Source organism: Erithacus rubecula (assembly GCF_903797595.1).
Source record: "Erithacus rubecula genome assembly, chromosome: 18".
NCBI lineage: Eukaryota > Metazoa > Chordata > Aves > Passeriformes > Muscicapidae > Erithacus > Erithacus rubecula.
In genome coordinates this window covers 1,109,585-1,137,191 of record NC_136670.1, presented here as the reverse complement: position 1 = coordinate 1,137,191, position 27,607 = coordinate 1,109,585, and the positions used below count along the sequence as shown (strand labels likewise).

General features: G+C 44.7%; 2 protein-coding genes across 4 annotated transcripts in view; one reads left to right on the top strand and one right to left on the bottom strand.

The window, feature by feature from the left end:
• The window catches only part of NDRG3 (NDRG family member 3), a 378,731-nt gene that overhangs the window by 81,896 nt on the left and 269,228 nt on the right, over positions 1-27,607 (top strand). The window lies entirely within an intron of this gene.
• Positions 202-26,551, bottom strand: RBL1 (RB transcriptional corepressor like 1). 3 transcript variants are annotated; one of them, XM_079321535.1, is made up of 23 exons: positions 26,367-26,551; positions 26,148-26,281; positions 24,867-25,049; positions 23,657-23,721; positions 23,437-23,565; positions 23,173-23,333; positions 22,446-22,495; positions 20,645-20,828; positions 19,588-19,754; positions 17,618-17,730; positions 16,994-17,097; positions 16,351-16,488; positions 14,719-14,883; positions 14,419-14,554; positions 12,195-12,461; positions 9,987-10,165; positions 8,002-8,178; positions 6,548-6,619; positions 6,283-6,367; positions 4,404-4,561; positions 3,834-3,998; positions 1,879-3,023; positions 202-1,160 (listed from the first exon to the last, which is right to left on the bottom strand). In XM_079321535.1, exons 1-22 carry the CDS (start codon positions 26,496-26,498, stop codon positions 2,853-2,855), a joined length of 3,135 nt encoding a protein of 1,044 aa, XP_079177661.1. In that variant the 5' UTR covers positions 26,499-26,551; the 3' UTR covers positions 202-1,160; positions 1,879-2,852. The 3 variants fall into 3 exon arrangements, with proteins under 3 accessions (XP_079177661.1, XP_079177660.1, XP_079177662.1); XM_079321534.1 differs by having other exon boundaries at positions 24,867-25,067; positions 26,367-26,550; XM_079321536.1 differs by lacking the exons at positions 202-1,160; positions 3,834-3,998 and having other exon boundaries at positions 2,728-3,023; positions 24,867-25,067.

Below are 27,607 nucleotides of genomic sequence, written 5' to 3'. Positions count from 1 at the left end.
CAAACAATAAAGAAACCTCTGGAGGAAACTTCAGACAAAACACATGAAATATCATAAATTCAAAGAGAAAAAAATCCCAAAGAAATCTGAGGGAACATAAGAATGATGAAGGTCTTTGATATTAAGAAAATGCAGATAGAAGGCATTGTTTAATGAACTAGCACAGCAAAACAATAAGAAATACAGCAATACAGGTTAAAATACTTTTTAGCTGTTTATTATAAAATACAGACTTATAAGTGAAGGCACTTTGAAACCGTTAGAAAATTTCCATGTAAGCTATTTCTTTAGCTGTTCAACGAGCCCAAAATAGTTTTCAGATCACCTGAAAAGGTGAAGAATTCTGAACTGCATCCAGTTGCAGTACATTCATTTTCCTAATGAAAAAACACTACACCTATCAACAGTTAATAAGGATTATGGCTCTGTTAGTTGCCTACTGTCAGAGAAGACAGTGACAGTATGGGGAGCAGAGCCAGATTTACACACAATATTGAATTAAAACCGTGTCACCTAAACTCTCATTGTACAATACTGTGGAAAGACTGATGTTGTCATGCCTAACCATACATTTCCTATCCAGAAAGGCTGCAATACTCCAGTTTTTATCTCAAAATCTGAAGACAAACATTAAAACTTGAATAAATTTAAAGGAAATTAAATATCTACATGAAATCTACTCCATGGCATGGCAATTTCCTCATAATGCAGCTCTCCAAGGGCAAGCACCTTTATTTGAAAGTAAAAAAGTTAAAAAAATCAAATATTCAAGTAGTTAATGACTCAAAACCAAGTTTGGAAACTTTTTACTCCTTGCTGAGTAGCACCCCTGCACACCTACACTTAGTAATCAATTTCTCCTTCATCACTGGCTAGATTCACTGACTGAAGCTGCTCAAAATCACATCAGTGCCTGTCCTATTCTATTGTTTTTTTGTTTTGTTTTGTTTGTTTTTAGTTCAGTTACACAGAAACTGAAAATTACAGTGCTGAGAAGTTTCTCTATGGCTCTAACCTTAAATACAATTATAAAACAAGATTAAACTACTGCTTTACAGTAATGAGTAAACCCTGACTTTTCTCCATTTTGGTAAAATAGACCCTACCAAATCCTCATGGTTAAAAACTCAGTAATGAGAATTGGATGCTGGAATTTATACCTGTTCGGGGTTGAGTGTTTTTCTGTTACTGTGTCAATTGTAAGAATTTTTCCCATTATCATGCCAATGGAGCTGGCCGGGCTACACCCAGGGTCCCTGAGGGGTCCAGACAAAGGGGGTGGGTGGGGACGGCCCCGGAGGGGCCTCTGAGGCTTCCGGGAGGGCACTCGCGTTTCCGGCGAGCTGGGAGGAGGATGCCTGGGATCTTCAGCCACGCGGCCGAGCACAGGAGAGCCAGACCCTCTGCGATCACCTGCCCTGCATCTGCCCCGTTCCAGCCTCCTGCCTCTGCAGACACAGCTGATCCCCCGGACACACACGGTGAGCGAGGAGCCGCCGCTCCTGCCCGTTCCTGCCCGGGACCGGCGTGGCCGCTGCTGCCCCTCCCCCCTCCCTCCTGCCTTCGTTCCCGTCTGCCCTCTGGCAAATCCGGGCTCTGGACTAAGCACAGAGACAGCGTGCTTGCATCTAAAGGGACTGACACCGAGTTATCTATTTCGTTCTGTTAGCAATTTTAACTGTTATTGTTTTCTGTTTGTATAGTTAGATATATTAGTAAAAGAGCTGTTATTCCCACCCCCCTTATCTCTGCCTCAGAGTCCTTGATTCAAACAATCATAATACTTGGGGGAGGGGAGTGGAACCAAAGTCTCTATTCCAAAAAGGGAAACTTCTGCCCTTACTGGCAGACACCTGTCCTTTCAAACCAGGACAATACCTTTCCAGTGAATCCAAGCCTTCAACAGCTACAAACCCTCACACATACATACCTGCTTATGTGATGGACTTACATTCAGTGTAGATACTACACAAGAGGCTAACAGTCTTCAGGAAAATATTAGAGAGATTAAATTTGTTAAATGAATCTGTGCATCTGAACAGCTTTGAGATATGCCAAGTCCCAGCTGCTGATTTCAGCTGTAACTGAAAATGTAAACTGAAAACTGTAACTATTTCCTCATGGGTGAGCTGCCATGTATGAGCAGCACCTAGGGCAGGTTGCTCTGTGGCTTCCAAGGTGGAGCACCACTGGCTCAAGAGAGAGGGAATTCAGGCTCACAGAACTGTATCTCAGTGCTCTACCAGAGTCCAACCTAAGTCACCACTATTTGTATTTTTAGATTATTGCCTTTGTTACTGCAAAAGCTGTCAGAGACATGTCACAGCCTACACTGCAACAGAAGTTCTGACAGTTCAAAACTGATCAGCTCTTCCTGAAGCTAAATAATTAATTTCTTCTCCCTCCAGTTACTCCACAGAAAAATAATGCATAAAATTCATTATTCTTTCCAAATAAGGCACTTTGCAAGTTTCTTCTCCAAATAGCAAAAGGAAACTTCACTGATTTCACTCATTTATCACTGTTGTTCCAACAATAAAACCGGCATTACAAGCTGAGTTACGCTCAGAACTCACGATGCTCCAAATGAGGCTTGAGAATATCCAGTATGGCTTTCACAGAAAACTCTTCAGCTAAGATAGCTCAGAGTAAGTTACAGCACAGTGTGCTCTTTGGGAATGAAGATCACTGGCATTTCCTACATAGTTCTTGCTTTTTGCATCCTGTGGAAGTCAGGCGAAAGTTCAGCGTTGAAGGAACTTGGAAGTTCTCTATGTACAAAACCAAGAAATAAAAAGCACAACAGCTGTATCCAGCTCTGTAATTTAGAGATCCCTCAGGAAACAAGTTTTTTAGTGATTTGCTCTTTCACTGACAACATCCTGCAGACGTTTTAGTAGAACATCATCATTTTCCTGGCAGAGTCGCTTGGTGGGGGATTCAGTGTCACTGTCAATTGTTATTGCTCGCTTCTTACTCCTATGTTCACCTTGTTTTATCATATTGTTGATGTCCTTCAAACTCTGTGATCAAGACAAAAATAATGAGTTACTCTGACTCCATTTCAAATTTGCTCTGTATCTGAAATATCAGAGGACAACAGGCTATTCTACCCCTCTGAGTGATGGAGTCTACATACACAATTCTACCTTTCAGTGTGAAGTGAGAGACTATTTATTACAACACATAAGAACTGTACTAGACCAGATCCTAATTAGAAGACTAATTAACTGTGGAGAGGCTTACAGCTGACCTGTGAGCCAGAGAGGGTTAATGAATAAGGGTTATTTCTGAAAGGAATCTTATCAAAGCCATTGGCCTGGAGACCAAGAAGAGAAGAAGAAGGGGATAAGCGGGAAAGAAAACCTGCAGCTAGGAAAAATATTTTTGGAAAAGTATTTTTAGAAAAGTCTTGAGAAAAACAGAGGTGGTGATAGTTTTTACACCAATGAATATTATTGATTTATTGTAACCAATGAACAAAGTGTAAACTTTGCAGAGGGCATAAAAGACAGCTGCTTGTTGTAACAAATGGGACATTAACCCTCTGAAATCTGGTCTGTTTGTATGTCACACCCGCCTCAGCAGTGACATCTGACCCTTTCACAAAGTGACCACTGCCAGCCCTGACATCTGACCCTTTCTCAGAGTGACCACTGCCAGCCTTGACATCTGACCCTTTCTCAGAGTGACCACTGCCAGCCCTGACATCTGACCCTTTCTCAAAGTGACCACTGCCAGCCTTGAAATCTGACCCTTTCTCAAAGTGACCACTGCCAGCCTTGACATCTGACCCTTTCTCAGAGTGGCCACTGGCAGCCCTGTTTGTGTACCTTGGAAGGGCTGCCGTTAAACCTGTAGAGCAGGGCGGAGCGGGGCGTGAGGCAGGCGCCGTTCTTGTGCGGCGACACGTACACCGCGTGCTGCTGCGAGATGCGTCGCGGGGACACCGGCTGCTGCCGCACGCTGGGGAACGGCGACAGCGGGGGCGCTTCCACCTGCCAGACAGGGACACATCTGCACAGCAGCTCACAGCTCTGCGAGCAGGCACTTCTCACCAGAGAAGGGTAATGCTCTTCCAGCTCTTCTTTAGAGTATTTTGTCTTGTGACAGTGAAACAACAGATCAAGTAACCATCAAGCTACACAATTAATCTTCCAGATGCTTACACAGACAGTCCATAGGCATTTAAACAATATTGCACCAATGTAAAGAAGCTGGAACTGGGTTTGCAAACTGGCCAGCATCTATGTTAGTCCTCTTGAAAGGCTATTAAAGTGCTCATACCATTACCTCCAACTGTCTGACTTGACCCATGCCAGGTGACTAGACAAAGTTATTTACATAAGTTTAACTGCCAGGAAAAGTGACTGTGACTATTAATTCCAAAATACTTTACTTACCACGTGATCCTGGTTTGTGATATCGTACTTCAGTGCAAATGACTTGACTCTTCCTACGTAGACTGTGTTGTAAAATTTAATAAGATCTCCTCTCTCCTCTGATTCACTCGAGTTCTCTGCTGATCGTCCTGAGGAGCTGCCAGCTTTCACAGATGAGTCTAGCAATAAGAGAGCTTCAGATTTCAAAACTACAGCATTGGCAAACCAGGCACTTCAGAGTTGAACTTATAATGTCCAGCTGGCAAGAACTTGTCCATAAATTGACCAGTCAATAAGAGGAATTCAAGAAATATGCTTGAGCTGGGAGCAGGATGTGCTGCAGGTGGTTATGAACATCAGGAGGAGCTACCAATTGATGTGAACAGGTTTGTGAGTTATGGCTAAAAAAGCCAGTATCAACCTTTATTCCAAACTTGGAAGCAGCTGTAGCAAGAAACTGTAGCACAACTGACCCCTTCTTCCATGCTTATTTTGGGGAGTGGTACAAAGCCATTACCTGCTCTTAAAACTAAGTTTTAAGCAGTCTGACCAGCTCCCAGCTTTTGGCTTCTCTGAAAGTCTCTTGTGATCAGCTAGTGAAGAAAAACCTGGTGCTCAACTCACATCTCCAGCAAGGAAGTCATTACACCATTTGTTCAGGCATAATTTGTTAAGTGGGAAAAGCTGAGCCACACAGCAGTATTTCTGTTAATGCTTGCTCTCCTCTAATTAAGCTGAAGTGCTACTGAATACAAACTTCTGTTTCTTCTCCATTCTGCTGTCTGCCAACTAAATCAGCAGCACACAACGAAGTCTCTTGCAATTGGTGCACTGAGACAAACATCCAAAGCTCCAGCTGACACCCCTAAGGGACTCCTTTGTCTGTCTGCCTTCCTTCTCTCACAAGAACAGCTCCTGTGAACTGGTGTCAAAAGAGCAGGAGTTAAATCTGTGCAAAGGAGACATGAGTCCTTAAACTGAAGAAAGTCTGGTAGAAAAAGCCACTGAAGAACTTTGTAACCAAGTATATTTGTCTGACAAAATACCAAAGCTCAGTGTGACTTCAGATACTCCAAGTCATCCAGTAACATCCAGTCGAGATGTCAGACAAGGTTTAGATGAGATCAGCACTTTTCAAGATCCTGGTAAAATCCTCAAAAGGCCTTTAAAAACAGCTCTAATACTCATTAAGGCAGATGAATCCCACCCAGAGGGAATTTGCCACAAAGAACAAACTAAATTCCATGTGTGTCCTGGCTACAGATCTGCTCATGGGTTCATATATGATCTGCTCCATTCATGGGTTCATACATGGGCTTGTGATCTCACTTTCCTGACATGTCACTCAAAACAGACATGACACAGTTCTCATGTTTTTCTCGCACACTATTCTTATTCCTTTTCCTCTCTAACCCAGAGCAAAGAAAGCATCACCTATTTAAAAGAAACCTGAATATAAGAAAATGGTGGTACTGGAGAATTAGCATTTTTATTTTCTGAAACAAGTTCTCCCTACATCTCCCAGTCTTCAGAATAGGTGATATTAAAAAAACCCCACCATAATATTCCAGATTATCTTCATTCTTCTTTGGTATCAGTGTTGCCATCCAAGAAGAGCTATAGTATCATTGACATACTATATAGAAAATACTTCCATCCTAAGCCACCAAATTCAAGTAAATGAAATTAAACATTCTTTCCAGCTAGGAAGTGTATGTTCCATATCTAATACACAAGAGAGCTACTTACAAGATGGTTTCTTTTTCAACAATACATTTCTTTTCCTTTCATATACTTAAAAAACTTGCAAAACTTGCTCCACTTCTTATTACTTGATAGTCCAGTTCTTTTAAACGCCAAGTATGTTATTGAAAAGAGCAGATTCCTTTGCTGTACTCACCTTCTGTCATCTCTGTATCTGGGTTTGCATTTTTGTCCAATGTGACATCATCTGAAGTATTTCTCAACAAGACACTCCTATAAACCTACAGAACACCAGGGAAAAACACTCTTGTCAAGGAAAGCAAGGAAGTCAGGAGACTAGATGAAATCCAACTGAACAGGAACAAGAATTACACTGCAGAGGATTTGACTTCTCTGAATACAAAGACTTCAAAAGCCAACTCTGAGCTTTACAGAAAGTAAAGGCAATGCTATTGACTTACATGGCTGTTTGCTTGTGGCTGATTTCTGTAACTTTTCATTATGTCCTGAAAAGTTCTTTCCTCTTTGGTTACCTGGAAAAGAAAAAGCTGTTGAAGATCAAGCACAAGTGAGAAGGCCAGGCTGCTCAGGCCCAGGTAGCTTTTTGAGGAGTATTACTATGAATACACAATTTTAAAATTTATCTCTGGTGATGAGAGCATGAAAAAGGAAAGATTTTTCTTGGAATTCTTTGTTTCTTAGCTACTAAAGCTTTTTGTTGCTTATGATGCTTAGGCATTTACTCCTTTCCAGACTTTTCTTGCAGTTACACTTAAAATTAAAGAAAGGAAATATTATAAAGTCAAAAATGAATTTTGACTTTCTTTCTGAAAAATTCAGAAACTGAATTATCACTCAACTTTTCTAAACAGAAAGTGGGGAAATTCTGAACAAGACATTAGGCAGGTATGTACACACATGCAATTTCTCTTTGCTTTTTTATTTCAAAATTGCTCACTTGTTAAAGAGCTTTGTTTTTCAGCCATACATTTGTAATTTTAAGAGCAGACAAACAACAGTTTTTGTAGTAGGAGCCAGGAGACAATGTATCAACATCTCTGGCTAAACTGTCAGGTCTCACACTGCACTGGAGACAGCATTCAAAAGCCTGTACTCTTAAAAACCCCCAAACAACTGACAAATTACATGATAAAATACAGAGCACTATTACATGACTATTAAATGGCTTTGCTCTCAGTGTTGACATCAGATGAGCCTAACCCATGCTGCAGTTAAGAGCACAGGTAGTCACAATTTAAACATCAGTTTCCCTTCACATATAGTGCTCATCTTCATCTGCCCCCAAAAAAGGCAATCCAGCCTCCGTAATTTTGTGTCTGAATTGACTTGATGGACACTGTAACCATCAGCTCAAACTTGAGTCACACCAATAGTCCAGCTTCATAATCCAATTTAACACCACCTTAAATTAAAGCTGGCAAATGGAATAAGAAATGAAGCCCAACAGGTAACCAACTAAATTCCTCAGCCTGAATCATCAAAAGCTAAAGGGATTTTTGGGAATAGAAACCATCTTTGCTCCTGCAAACTTCTGCACCTGCCTAATTCTGTAATTGTAATGCATTTTTAGTTCAGATTACACAGATCATCAAGACGACAAATGGGACAGAAAACAAATACAGGGCAATAAGACCACACAGTGCTTTGCCTGTGTTAACCAGTGCTCACTGTGAATGCACTCAAGAAGAGAAGAAAAACTCTGTCAACAAGGCAGTGAGCTAAGACATGCAAAACAAGGAAAAAACCATAGTAGGACTTCATCTCCACTTCTTGGAAGGACCTTCCTATTCCCTCCAGTAATCTGACATGAATGAATCCCACTCTAAATACTGAACACACCTGATGCTTTCAAGTGAACATAAAATTCCATTCATTTTGTAAAACCACACGTTACCTTTGCCATGATATAAAATGCACAGAGGAGGAGCTGGTCCAAATGCCTGTCTTTCATGAGGTCAGCACAATGAACCAGGGTGAACTCAAAGCACGTCCATATCTTCCTGCGCAGGTCATTGGAGACATCCAGCTTCAGGCACAGGTCGCGCAAGCGCACACTCGCCAGATGATACACCTGCAAGGGAAAGACACGGTAAGGAGAGCAGCTAGGCAAGCTCATCCTGGCCTGCAGAATAAAAATCTCAAAGCAGAGTCATTCTGTAAGGGCCACAAAGACGATTAGAGGTAAGGAACACTTCTCCCATGAGAGAGGTCTGGGAGGGTGGGGATTGTTCAGCCCGGAGAAGAAAAGGCTCCAGAAAGGCCTCAGAGCCCCTTCCAGTGCCTAAAGGGGCTCCAAGAGTGCTGGAGAGGGACTGGGGACAAGGGCCTGGAGTGCCAATGGCTTACCACTGCCAGAGGGCAGAGTTAGATGGGATATTGGGAGGCAACTCTTCCCTGTGAAGGTGGGGAGGAGCTGGCACAGGCTGCCCAGAGAAGCTGTGGCTGCCCCTGGGTCCCTGGAGTACTCAAAGCATGACTGGATGGGGCTTGGTCTAATGGAAAGTGCCCCTGGCCATGGCAGTGGGTGGAATGACTTGATCTTTTAGGTCCTTTCCAACCAAAACCATTCTGGATTTCAAAGACTAAGCTGTCCATTCTTCAGCTGTTGAATTTCTAATACTTACAGAAAAGCCACCTAAAAACATGATGTGTACAGCTTCTATACCCTATGCCTTGTTAACTAATTAGGCACTTTCTTCATGCTGGAAAGCAGGAAGGGATAGTGTCATTTTCACCTACTCTACTGAACAGGAACAAGAAAGGAAAGTAGGGGAAAACTATAACTGTAAGTACGATGATCACAGTAAATGGAAAGTTAAAGACAAATATAAGTCAATGTTTTAGTTCTTCTTCACAACTAAGAGAAACTATGTTGACTATGACATGGTTAGTCCAAGACATGGCTACACTTGAAATACTCCCCAGCTGGGAGCAAACCTTCCAAAATGAAATGTTTCCTACTGGCTGATCAATTCTTAATCCTTTCTCAGAGAAATCACCTGTCACTGGCAAAATTAAAGAACCAGTAGTTCAGACAAATGATGTGGCTTACAAGTGTTTCCAGAAATTATTTTTTGTATTAAGATTTACCTTAAAGATTGTTCATGGTAGAACTTCTAAAGTTCTATTCTATCTATACAGATACCCTCGAAGAGGAAAATCTCTGAAAATAACTTACCTAGTATGAAAACAGCAGAAAAAAAAAAACCTTTTAATATTTTTGAGAGAGACTAATTTAGGGATATATTCTTTGCAGTCAAGGCAAGTAACCCTGCTTCTTCTGAGGACCCCTCACAAAATTCACACTGAAAATGAAAGCAACTAGAAGTAAATCATCTGAAGTTTCTCTGAACCACACCCAGTTCTTAACTCAATCTTTAAATACTGCATTATTTCAAACTCATTCTTTCTAGAAACCTTTAGCTACTGTGTTATTCACTACTGCTTTCTGAGCCCCCAGCCCAGCAAAATCAGCACTGCTGGGTGGACTTAAGTGGCAAAGGGGCATGTCCACATGCTGGATCCACAGCAGTGCAGCTTTGAATGAGGAAGACACAGGAAAATCATCTCATGTCAGATCTCTCTAACCCTTGCAAATGTGAGGGCAATCAAAATAGCCAAGAGAAGTAAAATGTGAAGTAAAGTATGCCTTCGATATTTATTTATAGAAGCTCCTAATTAAAAAGAAAAAAAAACCTCATGGGTGGAAAGGGGAAATCTGGACTCCCTGCAACACTCAACATCTTTTCCCTTCTTCAAGGTATATCAGAACTGCACATGCTTAGGGCAATGCCATAGAAGACTGCAGGTAATGGGAGCTGCACAGGGAGGCAGGTCATGAGCACCAGTAGAGCAGCACTTGTGAGTAAGGACACTCACCTTCCTGTAGAACAGTGCCAAGGAACCCGTCCTCCTCGGTCTGCTGGCTGCTGGCAGCTGTACTTCTTGTGCCTGGCTCCCAGGAGGGTAGCAGGGAGCCTGTGTGTCCACTTGACATGGCTGGCCTAAGTTCATTGAGATGGGGATCAAGGTGATTCCACCCATGTCATTTGCAATACCTGGACAGGACACACATACCCAGAAATAAACTGGTTGCTCTTCTCATGTCGCAGAGTCAAAGGACAAAACAAACTCATGTATGTACATTTGACACTAAAGACATCTCATCCTCTGTACTACAGTCTGAAATGACTCTGTCCCTCAGAGTCTTCAGAAATGGTAAAAATTACATTTCTGGTAAAGGTTTAAAAGGACAATCTGAACGTGAATATTCTTTTCTAAAGCTTATCTGAAAGTACAAAGTTTACAAGCAATCACATTTTCTGTACTTGGTTTTCCACTCTTTTGGGGGAAGGTGGGCAATTTTTTTTTAATATTATTATTCTTATTCTGCAAAACTGGCAGCATATCCTATACAGCCCTCATTATACAGTCCTCATTAATCAAATTCTCTTGCTGAAAATCACCTTAAATGTGAGTAGTGCAGAATTTTTCTTTCCATCTTTAACTACAGAACCAATTTTTAAGTTATGAAATGGCTATAAACTCATAGCTCATTAATAATTTTCAGAAATAATCAAGTACCACTCAACTTCCACAAAACAGTATTTTGATAATGTTAACATGTAACCCTTATCCAGAAGTTCAGAGACTTTTGAGATTGTAACACATCCAATTAAGACAAATTGCAGTAAATCATTAGTGGAGCTGAGAACCAAAGTACTGCTTAATGTGTGAAGTATAACTGTAAGGAGCAAAACTCCATGATCTTTTCTTCAAGGGGAGAAATCCTCAGTGTGTTTGACAGTGATCAGATGGATGTCTCCAAGGAGATGATGTCAATATAAACTTAGGCTTTGTTTGTTGTTGTAACTTAGGATTGCTCATTTTGTTTCCTCTCTCTCAGGGAATTTTCTCTCATATGTTGCTGAGACAAAGACTAGTACTTAAGAGAGACAAAACAAGTTGCCATTCTGGATACTGTCTTTACCTGGGGGGGGTTTCTCTTTGGAAGGGAAAAGATACCCTGAGATTTTGGCCGGGTGGTGAGGGGCTGGGCTGGGCTCCTTGTCCCCTCTCGCTGTAGGCTCCAGAGGAGGATGGTCCAGCTGCTGTTTACTGGGCAGGAGCCCAGCCTGTCCTGCTTCTCCTGCCATGGGAGAAGCCACGAACTGGGACCTTACTGGCACCCTGCCTCCCTGGAGAGGAGCCCTGCCATCTTTCTGTGTGCCTCTGGAAAAAGGACCTGGACCCTGACCCCCTCTTGGAGGGCGCATTTCCGTGGCTGGGGGAGGCAGCTGCTGCAGAGGAGCAGGGCTAGCCCTGCCCTGCCCTTCTTTCACCACTGCTTTTTCTGCTTTTTGCTATCCTGTAGCCCTGCACTCTGGCCTGCCAGGACACTGGGGCTCCTGGCACTGCTCTGGAGTCTTTGCTACATTTTGTTTGCCACCCTGGCTGTGCTCCCCTCTGCCTCTGCTCCGAGGTTTCCTGCTGCAGCCCATTTCACCCTCCAGAGGTGCACAGGGACCAGCTGCTCGCCGTGAGTTCCCACAGGCAGCCCCTTGTCCATCCCCCCAGCCCACCCGCCATTCCCGTGTGGAGAGGGGCGGCCGAGCCCGCGCCACAGCGCCCCCTGCAGCCGCGGGGGAATCATCGCAGCCGCCCTGCCCGGCCGGGAGCCAGCAGCGCCCCTGCTGCCTGTGCCTGGAACTGCACCGCAGGGGAAGGTGCTCGCGGCAGGACACGGCTGGGCCTGGGGCTCTGCCTCTGCTCGGGCTGTGCTGGGGCTGCTGTTTGTTTGCCTTGCTGTACACACTCACACTGGGAACCAACTGCTGCTGCTTCTCCCATAGCTTTGCCTGAAAGCCCTGTCATTTCAAAGTTATCATAATTCAGAAGGAAGGGGGTCATATTTTCCATCCCAATGGAGGTTCCCACCTTCCTTGGCAGACCTGTCTTTCACATGAAGACAGTTGTTATTGACAAAGTAACTGGTTTTTTAGCAATAAAAAGCAGCATGCTTTCAAGATGCATAGCTGGTCTAAAGAAAACATCCTAGTAGTGAAGAAAAACAGCAGTAATTCCTACCATGCAGTGGGATAGTGACCTTCTGTCCTGCTTTTCCTGGTCCTGTAGTGGTTGTCATGGTCAGCACTGTCTGGCCTGGAGACGCTGACATGTTTTCAGCACCAATACTTGATGCTGGAGCAATTGTCAGCTTAGTTCCTTTTGTTAAGATTTTTTCTGTCTGCATTTCTTTGGGGCTGTCATCGCCAAAGAGCCTTCTCTTAGCACTTCCAGCTGTAGGAGAACTGTAACGCTCATGAACGGAGATTGGAGACAATGGCTGCATGTCTGGCATGTCAAGGAAGAAAAAATTAACCAAACAAAACCTTAACAACAGCAACTTAATTGAAATACTTCTGCAGAAAAGAGGAAAGGATGCCAACCACACCAGCAGAGATCACCTGTAGCTCAGGCCTGCTCTCAGAGTTCACTGTTCTGAAGTGATAAGAACAAGATCTATAGTCTGACTGACTCCTTTTGCAGTCACCCCAGACAGCACAGCTCTGCCACCAGGTATCACATGGAAGCTGAGCAGACCTCTGATCCACAGAGACTGAAACACAGGATCTTACTCCAGCCAGCCTAGCAATTAGTAATATTTGCAAGTGTTACTCCTGTGAACACAATTCCTTTACAGGAACCCTGACCATATTCCTTGGACATGATGTCTTCCCTATGTTCTGGCTTTCAAACTCTCTCAGTCAGGGACTCCACTCCCACACAGACCTAGTTCCTCTCAGGCTTTTCTGCTGCTTTCAAACATTTATTCCAGCAGTAAACCTGAAGTACAAATCACTGACATATAGGCTTCTGTTCACAGGCTTTTTGCATTTCTGCTGTAGTCTGTGACTAACAGTGACAACAGTTTCCTATTTCACATGAACCAGAAATTCATGGAATAACTGGCCAGGTGAGATTGATTGGAGACAGTGGAGATTGAGAGATATGGGCCATGCTATGCAAGCAAAGCCAGTTTATTACACTGGTCACCAATATTTATAGTTTCCTAAGTCCTGTACAAAGTGCTCCATCCAGACCCCTTGGCCCCTGTTCCCGTAGCAACACAATCTTTTCATTTATCAGGTCCCTGTTACATTTGTTTACACCAGAAATGTCCTTGTTACATCTTCTCTCCTCAGAGGGTCAGAGTGACCAGACTAAGTGATGTCTTCACTTTAGTTCTCATCTTGAGTTTCTCTCTCCTACTGCTTCCACCAGGACCAGGAGGTCAGAAGTGCTACCCAGCTCAGTTTCTGTGGCTGCCTGATCTCTCACAGGACACCTTACTTCTAACTCTTTCAAGATGGTTCTCTTGGTACCAAAGACAAATGAACATCTCCTATCCCTACCATCCTCCCAAGTGAATTTAGGAGAAGCCTCTAGTACCAGATTCTCATACACAAAGCTGTGTCTCACAAAGCCTTCCCCATATATAAGACACCATCTCCAATCTAGTTCCTCCTCCATCAGTGAACCCTAACACTTGCAGCAACTGCTTGCACATCTCCTTCCTAAGCAATATTAAAAAACCACCAGCCTTGTTTGTTGCCAGACAAACACCAAAGGAGACAACATTACACAACCCACCAGTCCATGCTGCACCTGCAAGAACATATGGAGCAGTGTCTGGGATACAACTAAAGCACCAATTCCTAACTAGAGAGGCATGCAAGAGAAACAGCAGTGCTGGCACTGCTTCTGCACCCTCACTTCAGGAGACAGTTCTGTGTGAAACCCAGGAATCTGCCAAGTGCAGTTCTTCAGAGGACAAAACACTGTAGGCAAAGCATTGTCCTCCCCCCTGCACAAAAACAGTTCTTTAGGAAGCAATAATAAGTGTAGTTCTGTCATTACATTAAAACAAAAAAAAAGTCACCTAAAATCCAGTCGAAATTACTGACCATAAACTAACAGAAAACAAACAAAAAAAACCCTGCAAAAATTTGAACATCATTATATAACAACTGATTAGATGACAACCCATCTCAGTGTAATGTCACCCAGGCATGAAACCTGCAGCAAAATCTGCTCCACCATAGAAGGGAAGCACAGTCACCCTGTCTGCTGCCAGTGAGTCACAGCATTGGTTTCACTTGGTGCATCTAGACCTTCCCATCATCAAATAAACTTCACAATTCCAAACACTCAATTCAGATTCAAGGTTGCTTTTTGCAATTACAACGAAGTTTTAAATCCCTCTCCCCATATTCACACATTCAAATAATGTCAGAAGCCTTGAACATACCTCGTTTTAAACTCCCCCCAAGATCTGTCCGAACCTCTTTCACTCGAGGATGAATTATGGGAGATAATGGCATCATAGGCAAGTGCCCAAACCCACTTCCTCCATTGCTGGCCTCAAAATTATTGGGAAATATGACCTGAGAAATAAGAAACATCAGTGTAAGATAACAACTTCCCTTCTCTGTGACAATCTGTTAACACAAGATTTTCTGCACTAATGGTCTCATTTGAACAGTTTTCTGTATAAAACAAGTGAGAAAAGGAACATGAATTTCCTTGTAACAGGAACAAGATCACATACTTCTTCACAGGTTGGGACTTTGTTTTCTGAGGCCTCGAGTGCATTCCAGAGTGCTGAGTTTCGAGTCCAGGCCAGACTCTCCAGAATCTGCTCCTCAATGCTATTGAGATGCTTCACCATGTCTCTGGAAAGTCCTTCCTCAGACCGAATCAGCACCTCAATAACCTGATGGCAATGACACACACACAGCAATGTCACACTGCTCATGTTCAACACCATCCAACTTTATTTATTTCAGGCTCCTGTTCAAAAGGTCGGAGTGCTCCAGCCTTCTCCTCGCATCTTCATCTTCCCCAACCCTCTTCTGATCCCTCTTTTTTAACCCCCTTTCCCAAAGCAACCTGGGAGCAGCACAATCCACTCCAGAGGTTTTTGGGGCCCTCTCACCACTGCTACCTGTGCACAAGTGGAAGCACTGGGCACACACAGCAGTGACCTGGGAGATGTGATCAGGTACAGCTGCTTAGCAGGGGATGTGACAGCCCCAGTGTTTCAGCTCTACTTCCACACAAATAAGCAGCCCATACATGAGGAGCTGAAAACCACTGCTCTGAAGTTTGATTCAAGAAGCACTCAGAACCCCTAACATGGACAAATGGGGGTTGAACAGAGCTGACCAATCCCCTGCAGTATCATACTCCAACACAAGATCCACCCTGAGTTATTCCTGTCAGAGGAGAATTCAGCTTCATTATCTAATGCTCCAAAGGTGGAAATGCCATCAAAGTCCCCTGGAAGACCTATTGACATGTTTAGTTAGTCCTGCTACACCCAGACAGCAAAGTTATAAATATCACAGCTCTCTCTTGTGTGAGACTTTTGCAATGGCAATTTTTATCCAAATAAGAGTGCTTCAAGAATATATGCTGAATAGCTGAGAAAACTCAAATCAAACATAAATTTGTTCCACAAGGTTGGATGGAGGCTACCAAGAGCCACAGCAATACTGACAGCTTAGTTAACATCTCCACTACTATCCTACATTTGAGGCCTAAAGGAAAAAGGACAGAATATGAACCAGCTTTCCCAAAGGCTGCAATTTTTTAGTTGCTGTCATCTAAACAGAGTTATTTGATTTATTCAGAACTAACCCCAGTAATCTGCTAGGCATCCAGAAAAACTGAAGGCATATGGATAGGTGATAAAAGGATTGAAGTAATCAAGTAACACTAAAAGTGGGGAAAATGTGGTTAAAAAAAGAGCAAAAGCAGAGAGTAGCCTAGAAAAGATACTCTGTGTTCTTTTACATAAAGGAAAAATCCCCAAACTTAGCAAAGCAAGCCTGTGATACGTAGCAGGTGCTAAAGGCCATATTTCAGATGTGTATCTGCTATTTCAGGATTACATTGCAGTCAATAAATATCAAGAAAATATATGTTTGAAGGCTTTAGTCTAGTAAAAACTGATCAGCAGTATGTTACAGATCAGCACCATTTACAAAATTGATTTTTTTCTTTATATCTCAGCTTCAGCTCTGGCTTCCAAGCAATACAATTCAAGAGAGGCAGAACCTAGAATAGGCCTAATGCACAGTCAACATCAATCCTTGTCTTATCTGGAAGGAAGAGCACCATGCCCTGCCTGAATGCAGGGCCATGGCATGTTTAATGCCTGCCCAGCAGGGCTGCTTACCTTGTAGAAGTAGAAGGGGCGGAGGTGCAGCGCGTCGATGATCCAGGGGAAGGTGCGCGGGGAGCTGTGCGCGAAGAGCACGATCTCCAGGCAGCACGCCAGCAGCGAGCGGTGGAACACGTCCTGCTCCAGCAGTGCCTGCACACACACACACACACACACAGCACAGCTGGCAAACAGTGCAACTGCCACTGAACACACCAATGCTGGCAAGAGGCTGCCTGCTTCTCCCACACGAGCTGCTTTGTGCACAGAAGTTGAGGACAGCAGAAGTGACACCACCTAAGCAATCACATTTTGTTATGGACAAAGGGATTGGCCTCCCTGCTGTGCATCACAAAGCAGAGCAGTCTAACATGAACTACTTAGACTTTTATTCTCTTCTTTATCCAATGAAAGTAATCTGTCTATAAAGCTGTGATTCTAGAAGGCAACACAATTTGAGGTGTTTGGTTATGACACTTATACTGGTTAAAATATTAGAAGAAAAATACATTTTTGGCAAGTTCCCCTGTATTTCCTATTTTTAATATTAACTATATACACAGAATGATTTACAGTGCTTTTTTCCTGGAACTGCCGAAGGTAAACTCCAAGAAACAGCTAAAAAAGTGTTCCAATCTTTCACTGGTTCTCTACTTACAGTCAGATCCTTCCCATGCAGTCTCCGTGTTTCTTGCACCACTATAGTCTCCAAGATTTTGTAGTACAAGATCTCTGCCAGTTTTAATCTGTTTACAGCAAAATCTGAAATTTAAAATCAACAGACATAAAGTCCAATTCCACTGGCACAAACAGGGTTAAGACTAAACTGACCAACACCTGCCCTCATTCAAAATAATAGTTCATGTGTATACATACAGACCTCGCAAACAAAAAAAGAAAAAATCAGAAATCCATTAGTCCCAAGTACAGCATGAAATTCCATAAATATTTTAAAGGATTATTTATTGTAATATTTCTTGTGATGTCATTTTGCAATAATAATTTTCCTATTTGCTTTCAGTTTCCTTTAAAATTTAAAGCTAACAAGACTGCAAGTTTACATTTGTTAAGAGTTGATTTTCCATGACTTCCTGGTTATCCCAGTTTGAACTGCAACCTTGGGTTTACTCTGCTATAAATTTCTTATTCTTTCTATTTGACAGCAGCAGTTTTCTGTTTGGGTGTATCCAGGGATAAAACCAGCTCCACTGCATTAAATACAGAAAGGAGTACAGGTATGCATTCTGTTTGCCCTGGTTTAGTATTTTGAAACACCCCATACCTATGTGAGATCCTGGCTGCTCATCTGTTGACTGGGTGTAGCTGCTACAGAAGGTCTCACCAATCTCCTTCACTCTGCTCACGATGCTTTCCAAGGGGCTGCGGGCACAAGACCTGAAGCCAAAGGCAAAGAAAGCCTTGTTTGTATAAATTAATATCCAGTTAAAAAAAATAAATATCAAGAAACAACAACCCTAACAACAAAATAAAAAGATAAGCCAATTATACTGAGTATTCCTCATCAGCAAGAACCTGTTTTACACCGACAGAGGAAAACAAAACATACACAAGTATCGTGTCCTCTGCTCCTAACAGGGCCAGGGAGGGAATGCAGATCTTGGAACAACCACAGGAGACAACAAGAACTGCAGCAGCACAGTGAGAAGATAAACCTGCCAGGAGTAAGGAGTAAGGATGCTACAACAGGCACCCATGACACCACAAAGGCCAGGCTCAGTTTGAGGGAGCCCAGAAAAGCTTAGAAGGAAGAGACAGCAGCATCTTCCCCATTTCCTACCAAGACTGGGAGAACTGAGGAGCTCCACACTGTCACTGTCATAAAAAAGGGCCATAATACCTCTGGCTGGAGATGCTCTTTCTTAATGCTTCTGAATTTTACAGCCACTCTGTTTTAGAGGACAGTGGCCCATGGCTGGTGTCAAATTAAGACACTAAACTACTCTGAAAAGCTAGAACTAAAATCAGCTAGGGTTTATCTTTGAATAAAGCCTTCTAATTAACTCCAAAGCTTTTTCAGTGGAATTTTAATTTGAAAAACACTGAAAAGCATAGAATATTACACAGTCCAAACTACAGTTCCTGCATTTCTTCCAGGGACACAGTATATATACCCCAGTGCTTGCTGAACTTGTATTGCAGATGAGTAAAGTACTCATCACAGCTCTTGCCAAAGGTTAACTCAATTCTTGCTCCCATTAAAAAATTTACCTCTCTCTTGACAGCCCGGTTTATTATTTGGAACAAACACATGTTTTATTAGAGATTAAAGACACATTAATGTCTTCATTTTATAGTATAAACAGTATCAATCCTTATAAAAACAATCAAAGAAACATTGAAAACAAATGCATCCCACAGAGCAAAGTTGTAAATTTTCAAGAACTAGTGCTAGCAAAACTTTCAAATACACATAGCTCCAAAGATGAGAATGATAAGTTATATTTTTCACCTGTTTATGATGGTTACTTTAAAAAAAAACATTGCTTCTGCACTTCAAATATTAAGTGCTAATACTAAATGTCCATTCTGCTTTGTAAAAATACACCTGGAGACCTTACACTGTAATACAGCAGGATCTTAACTTGGAAAGTTATTAGGCAAACACCCAGCATCCTCACAGGTATTTACTATTCAATTATTGCATTTTCTGAGCTGTGCTCAGGGAGGAAGGAGTAATCTGAAGTCTGCTCAGGGGACAGAACATCCTGAGTGGGAAATGCAGCTCTGTGATCCCAGTCAGCACTGACAGTGACCAGGGTCACTGCAAGGCTCATCCTTATGCCATGGGGTTACACCAACACACCTTGAAGTGGAAAATGGAAAAATGGGCAACCAGAGGCTGCTTTTAGTTTTATTTTCCCAGCTGAGGGTGAAGACTGCAGCTTGTTCATCTGAACGTTTCCACCCTCCTCCAAAACCTCTGCCAACATGGTCACCACATCTTTTAATTGACAAATACTTGTTTAAAATGTAAACAAACAAAAAAGGCATTTGGCTTTCAAGCCGACAGACAAATCAACATTAGCAAAATGCATTTAACATAATGGTGGTGACAAGTCAGATGGAGGGGGTGTGTTCAGCCACCCTTCTGCAGATGAGATCATCTGGAAAACAGAAGATCCTCCAACAAGATATAATAAAGACCCAAATATTCTGTCCTGAAGGAAAAAAAAAAACAGCCAAAAGATGCTTTTCTGTGTTGGTGAGAACAGCTGAAGGGGACACACTCACTCAAGAATAGCTGTGAGTTGTTCACTTGGTGCATTTTTCAGCCCAGCCACCATGCTCTGCAGTCGGCTGACGCTCTGCGTGGCCGAAGCCACGGGAGTGATGGCAGCCTCCTTCTCCCTCAGGTACCTTCTGCCAGTCAGAGGAGTGGAAGGTGCAAAGGACCTTTTCTGTCAGGCAGAGAAAAATAATAAATAGAAATCAGCCAACAAACTGGTTTAATTACCTTCCAAATGAGCATCTCCTGAAAAATTATTTCAAGGATTAAAATGATACAATCAGGTGAAGGCTTCGTCAAACCTGTGAGCTCAGAAGTGACTAAAAATGAGCCCCAGACTTCCCAGGACTCCATAAATATAAAATATAACACATCTTGGAGCAGCCAAAAATTAACTCCAAGGGATTTTACAACCAAAACAAGACCTAAAATCTTAAAACCTGTAAATGTTTGGATCATTTGAACATTGAAAATACAGGGTGAGGAAGAGAAAGCACAAACTTCCTTTCTCAGTGCCATTCTGCATCAGTTGGGTGACACAAGGACTGGGGAGCAGAGCTGCTCAGGAGAGGCTGACAGGAGAACATTCCCTGGGAAATGGTCCTGCCTTCACCCAAAGGATGAAGTGGCACTGATGGATCTGTATCCTGCTCTCTGGAAGTGACACAATAAAGTTTTTGTACTTAATTATCTGAACTGATAACATTCTGAAGATACAAGGCAAATAATGAGAAAAGGTTAAGCCTGCAGTCATTATGCATAAACAGTAATATTATTCTACTACAGAAACTGAAGCTCAGAATTAATGAAACCCATTCCAAACTCCTGTCTTCAACTTGCCTGAATATGAAATACATTAACATTTGAGAGAAAAAGCTAAGACATATGATTCATATGAACATATCACCTATTCTTCTTAGCAAGACAACACTGAAGCCTGTGTTCACCAGCTTCCTCTCAGGAAGAAGAAATTTCAAGTCACTTCAAAGATTCAAAGAGTGTGTAAGGATGAGAAAACTTGAAGGAGAACTTCAAGTAAGCTTGCCATGTTAAATAAATCACCTTTTCAAAATGCTGCTGCAGGTGACACTCCATGTGAGCTCTTGTTGCTGTTTTTTCTCCTGGCACATCTGCAGGGAATTTTCGAGTGCCAATTTCTTCTTCAGCATCAGCTCCCAGGAAAACTCTCTCATCAAAGTCACCCACAGTCAGAACATACTCCTCATACTCTCTATTCAGTGCTTTGCTGAAAGAGAAGCTCAGGTTTGATACCAAAGGTTTCACTGCTGAAGAAACAAAGATGCCCCAGGTACAACCCCAAACCAAGGCAGGGCCAGAGATTCGTGCTCTGGGCAGCAGTGCTGCTCCACCTCCCTGAGCAGCTGCCCCCAGTCATCCCTGCCTGCCTGGGACCCAAAACCTCCCCAGGATCTCTGCAGGAATCACTCTTCCACCAGCATGGGGATCTCAGGTAAAAGGGGGAAAAAACAACTTTGCTTTCATGCCAATTGTGAATAACCCAGCCTGGAAGTGGGCAGCTGTCAGAGGTTACATTTGTGCCCACAGAGCAACCAAGGAGAACTGCACCCAGCCCCTGGCTGGATTTCTGTGTTTGCTGCTCTGTAGCCCATAATTTTCCTAATGGTGCAGGGGAGGGAAAAGTGAGGAGCTACCTGCCTGGCTTTTATTTCTGAAACCACCACTGACATACCAAACAAATCCTTCATTTTCTTTATTGCAGCAAACCCAGCTGGAAAAAAGAAATGTTTAATCCCACCAAGGTTGCAAAACTTGAAACATACACTTGGGAAGTAGAATGGAACTTCTGGATGAAAATCAGAAATTGCTTGCACCAATGATCCTGCCTGCAGTTGGGTCAGGAATGCAGTTCCAGCATGTGTAATAATGGAATGTGACAATGTATTAATGACACAAGCAGCTCCTGATCCCACAGGAAACCTGACTGTATCATAGGTTCAGCTACCTCATGTCTTTTAGGAAAAAGGTCTGTGGAAATTTGGACCAGAAAACTCCCAGAGATGCTTACAAGAGTCTTTGAGATGCCAGACTACTTGCAAAAGAACAGGGACTACTGTATCATTCCATACAACAGTGCTACTGAAGGAATACTATTATTTTTAAAGTAGAAATACTAAGAGAAATTCATTGTTCAATGATCAAAGAAATGAGTTTATATCTAAATTGAGATGTTATCTCCATTGTTAAAACAATTGCGACTTTGCTCAAAATTCCCAAAGCAACCCAACAAGTTAAAAGCTTGCAAACAAAAGTCAAAAACAAATTAATAGGTGTTTTTGCAAAAGGCAAAAAAATCTGACAAGGATTTTTTATAATTTGCATTTAAAGTAGCTTTCAGAAGTGAATTCAAAGTTTCTGAAACAACTACACTTGCCTCCGACAGAAACTGTTCATCTCTTTTTTGTGGTTTTACAATTTTTGCTTCCTTTTCTTTTGAGTCCATCTGCTACACCCACAGATTTATACACTCAAATAGAGATAGAAAAATAAATTTAGAGATTTCCCTACTTGGGCAGAATACATCTGCAACCTTCAGAGCCAAGGTTTTGATTTGCATTACATTATTCAAAGGTTACAGTTGCCAGAAAATCAGGGCAAGCACCAGAAAACCTGACACCAAGAAAGAATCTCTGCTACTTGAACCCCTGACATTGGCCACACCTCAGATCCAGAAAGTTTCAGCCAGAGAGCAGCTCTGATGGTCAAATTAAAGCCATTAGACATGGCAAGACAAAGCAACAGTAAAACTGAGATTCAATGCACAAGGGCCTGTGCTTTAGACATGAACCAAGCCCCATGATTAAGAGCAAAAGCTGTAACTTACCTATTTTCTGTGAAGTTGCAAAGATCCAACAGACAATCTCCTTTTAAGATCTAAGAATAAAAAGCAGAAATATCTTAGATAATAAAACCAAAACTCTTTCAAGTGTGGGGGCATGATGGTTTTAGCCAAAAAGGAAATGAGGTTTAGATGCATATATGGACTCTTTCTTTTACCAAGACCAAAGGGCTACAAGTGTGCAAAGCCCAGCAAAGTTCCAGACCATCCACTGCTCAGGGCTAGCCCTGCAATGTGACATTGCTCACTGCTGGGATGGGGACTGGCTTGATGAGCAACTACAAAGAAGCTTCCACAGAGCTTGGAAAACATTTCCAGGAGCAGAACTAGACAGGACAATTTGTACATCTGCAACCTCAGCCTCTCCTTCCAAAGCATTATTCTCAACTTCAGGACAAGCAGCAGGATCCACACGCCCATGACAGACATCCCACACAATTATTTCACAAGGAGATCACTTCTTTTTTTGCCAGAAGAAGGCACCAGCCTTCATGTTTCAGTTTCACACTGCCAAGAAAGGAAAGCAAAGATTCTTCACTGACATAAAAAGCTGAAACAGAGGAGACTTTACAGCACACAGCATCAAAACTGTGAGGGAATTCTGCACTTGCTAAAACAAAACCTGAGTTCCTTTGCTCATTTCCTTTGCTCTCCCCTGTGGAAGCTGCAGGATGTGACACCACCAAGTGCTGATAAAACTCCTGAGATGTACCTTCCTATCAAAGAGCTTTGCAATGTATGGTTTGAAGTAGTGCTCCTTGATGCCTTTGGCTTCCAGGAGGAGCCCGTCGTGCAGCTCGCAGAGCGCAGCGATGATGCAGGGAGGCTCCTGGGAGCCCTGGATCTCCAGAGTGTGCAGCTCCACTGGCAAGCCTGCCAAGCAGAGGAGGAGGAAGACAACCAACCTTCAACTTCACTTCAAAGGAGCCAAGAGAACAAAGCACAGTTGATTGCAAATAATCTGTCCCCACTGTACCTTTAAACGACGGATTTAGCAAATCTCTTCTGTTTGGACACAGAAGGGCATTGGCAAAAATCAGGTCCAAGCAGCACAGAAGCAAATGATAGGAATTTACTAAATCATCTCCAATCATACGGAAATTACCTTTAAGAGACAGCACATCACGTCAAGCAAGACAACAGAAGTTCACAGCTGGGAATGGATACAAACCATGCAGGCAAAGCAAGCAGCCTACCCTTAGTGTACACAAAGAGAGTCCAGCAGAAGTTGAAGAGATCTTTGACACTGCATGGCACCCGCCTGTCAACAAGAAAAATGGGGGAGAAGTTACTCTTCACGTCCAGGAAGCCAAACCTTATTCTACAGTACAAATTTCAGTCCATTTCCCTGCTCAAAACAGCTGGAGCTGCTGTCTTCATTCCACACTAAGGCACAGCCCAAGCTACATGTCCTGAGTTCAGCTCTCACTGCCTGACAGACAGTGCCTGAGCTGGCTCCACAGAGAGTCCTGCACACATCCACAACTTCCCAGCCCTGTTCCCAAGCCAAAGGCTGCCTCTGGCCTCTGACCCTCCCACCTGACATTCTGGTGTCACACCTCCCACAGAACCCTCCTGCAGCCACAGCTGGGGAGGTGACAAAGGCTATATAAACTCCAGGGATGGATTTTCCGAAATATTTTACTAAAGCATCAGCCATCCCTTCAGAATAGGCAATTATAGGTTGTACTACAGCTCAGCTGCTGATTCTTGTTTGGAGAACTATCCAAGCTCATGGAGTTCAAGGAAGACATGAGTCAGCCCACAGAGCACTCAATAGAGCATCTCTCCCTGCACTCTGCCTGGAGATGTGGAACCACACTGGAGCATTGTACCAGAACAGTTATCCCCCCCTCACATCCAGAGGACTGACAAAAACACCTTGCAGATTCACAGCTTGGCTCCCTCATCCCCAAGGTTACATTCTCACTAAAAAGTTGCCACTCCTTTCAATAAGGCAAATGTTCTATGTGTGAGTGGAAGATGACACCACACACTCCCAAATTTGTCACAAAAATGAGCACATCAGCTGCAACTTCCTCCCAGCTGGTGCTACCACTCATCTGGCAGTGTGGAGGTTGGGGGATGTGACACCAACCCCCTGCTAGCTCTGTGCCAAGACAAACCACTCCTGTGCTGCTTCAGCTATTTCTGCTGAACCTTTGAAGTGCTGATCTCACTGAACTCAGAGATAACCCACCCCAGGGTGGCTCTCCCAGCACACCCTGCCATCCTCATGTGGGACAGTCCCAGCTGACCTGAGCTGCACCCAACAGGGTGCAGGAATTCCTCTGCATTGGCTGCATTTCAGAGTCAAAGATACCCCATCACTTTGGAAATTAATTTTCATAAAATTATATTGGGTATAATTCTTTCCCAGGAAGTCAGATCAAATCTACAAAATACCTCTGCTTCCGGCTTCGGTGAGGTTTGGCAGTTTCTTCATAAGGGTTTTGAAATATATCAAAAAATATTGGTTCAAACTTTTTGAAAATCACAGTTGACACTTCAAAATTTCTCTCCAGTCTCTCAACTCGCTCTCGGAATTCCTGGGGCAGATTTGACATGTCCATCCACTTCTTCATTTTGCTAAAAAACTGAATTAAACTTAAGAGAAAAAAAAAGAAAAGTCTGCTTTGAGCTTTAACTGACTTCTATTCTAAAATTTAAAAAAGCCAAAATGCGACATATTTACTCTTTTAATGACTGACATGATAACTACATAGATTTACAATTTAACTTCATAAGACTCTCAAACTGTATATGTTACAATTTTTTTGCCTTGTATCACTCTGGGGTTTCTCCTGATCCTCTTTAAGGCATGGGAACATTAATTTGGTGTGGAGGCTGCCAGCACTGCTGGAGCAGGGCAGTGTGGACAGCAAAGTGCAGGCATAGCTCTGTGTGTGCTGAGGTGGAGGCAGGACAGGCAACAAAACAAGCCAAGAGTCAATGCCTGTCACAGTTACCTGCACAAAAACCTGTCAGCTGCGATGTAAATAACACAGCTCAGTGGGACATGGGTCTTTAAATGGAACAAACAACATTCCGGGTTCCTGTTCCCAGGGCAGACACACCAAGCTGTTTGTGGTCAAATTAACTACAGAGAGAAACAACTGGCGTGTGCAGAACATCTGCTGGTCCGACAGAGGTGGTTTCCTAAAGGCTTGAAGTTAGAAATTACATATTTGCATCCAATTTCCATCTGTAATAACAGCAGATTTACTGCTTTTCCCCCGCCGCGGCTGGCAGCGCCGGGGGGCGAAGGCATGGCAAAGGATTCGTGGCTGTGACAGGGCAGGACAGGGCAGGGGAGGGGAGGGCTGGGCTGGGCACAGCAGGGGAGAGCAAGGCGGGGCAGGGGCAGGGGAGAGAAGGGCACAGGCAGGGCAGAGGAGAGCTGAAGAGAGCTGGGTAGGGCTGGGCTGAGCAGGGCAGGGCCGGGCAGGAGGGGCAGAGGAGGGGCAGGGCAGGGGCAGAGGAGAGCAGAGGAGAGAAGGGTAGGGCTGGGCTGGGCTGGGCAGGGAAGAGAGGGGCAGGGGAGAGCAAGACAGGGCCAGGCAGGAAGGGCAGAGCAGAGCAGGGCAGGGTAGGGTAGGGTAGAGCTGGGCTGGGCTGGGCTGGGCTGGGCTGATCAGGTCAGGTCAGGTCAGGTCAGGTCAGGATGGGGCCGGGTCGGGCGCTCACCTGAGGCGTGCGGAGCGCAGGATGCGGGTCAGGGAGACGCCGTTCCCCTCCATCGGGCTGCTCCCCACGGTGGGCACGCGGCTCCGGCGGCAGGCGACGTACAGCGCGCAGGCCAACCAGTGCAGCGCCTCGCCCTGCGGGCACGGGCGCCGCGGTCACCGGGGCAGCGCCGCGCCCGCCCGCCCCCGGCCCCGCCCAGGCCCGCCCGGCCCCGCTCACCTCCAGGCTGTAGGTGCCCCGCAGCGCCGTGAATTCGCGCAGCGCCTCGGCCGCGCTCGCCGCGTCCAGGTTGAGCTCCCGGCAGAGCCGCTCCACGGCGGCGCCGGGATCCGCGGCCCCCGCGCGGGACATGGTGGCGGAGCGCGCGCCAAAACCGCCGGAAGAGCGGGGCCGCTTCCGCCGCGGGGCGGGGCCGGGGCCGCGCGCGGGGGCGGCGGTCGCGGCCCGCCGGGGTCACTCGGGGTCAGCCGGTGTCAGCCAGGGTCCGCGGGGTTCACCCGGTGTCGCTCGGTGCTGGCGGCTGCTCGCGGCCCGTTCCCGCGCACGGCTCCGGAAGCCGCGGCAGGAGCGGCGTTTCCGCACGCCCGGGACACGCGGGGCGGCTGCAGCATCTTCCGGGGCCTCCGGGCCCCGCGCACCCCCCGAGCCGCTCCCCGCCGCCCGCGGCACGACCCCGCCTCCAACCCGGTGGGCTCAGAGCGATTCCCGCGGCCGGTTCCACTGAACCGGCGCCGATGGACCGAGCCCCCGTAGCAGCGCTGTGTCCGTCGGGAGCCGCGGGAGCCTGGGGACAACCGGGCGCCCCCGCGGGCAGGGGAGCGGCTCCGCACCTCGGGAAGAGGCTGGAGTCCCGCAGCGCTGGTTCGGGGACAGGGAACGGGGCTCTGAGCCCGCCCGCCACGGTCACGGGGGATCCCTTGTGCCGGGAGGGAGGGGGACGGAGATGGCCGATCCCCCGCCCGGTACCTGCGGCGATGCGAGGATGCTCAGAGCGCGCTCAGGACCCGCCCTTGGCGCTCGCTCGGCACCTCCAGTCCTGTCCTGTCCCGACCTCCGACCCCACTCACAGGTCCGGGGGCTGGTTTACTTGAAAACGCCCTCTGCAAAGCGCAGGGATCAGTTCCTGGGATCCGCAGGCTGGTGGGGTTCGTCCCTCACCGAGAACCAGATCAGCTCCGTGCTTTCCAAAATGTTACTTTCCATAAAAACCAGCCTTAATCCAACATCTGAATCTATTTGGAAAAAGATTTGCCATAAAGGCATGGACAACTGCCTATCATGAGCAGACAGGAAATGTGTTTCATTTGGGGTAATGAAGCTATGGGTCCCATAGGCTCATTTATTCCTTCTGGACCAGAGACATCTCTTCCTCTGGGTGAGCCGAGCTTTGTTTTTTATGCATCTCTTCCTCTACGAGAAATCTCCCTCTCTGGAAGGGAAAAAGTCACTGTGAGGTTTTC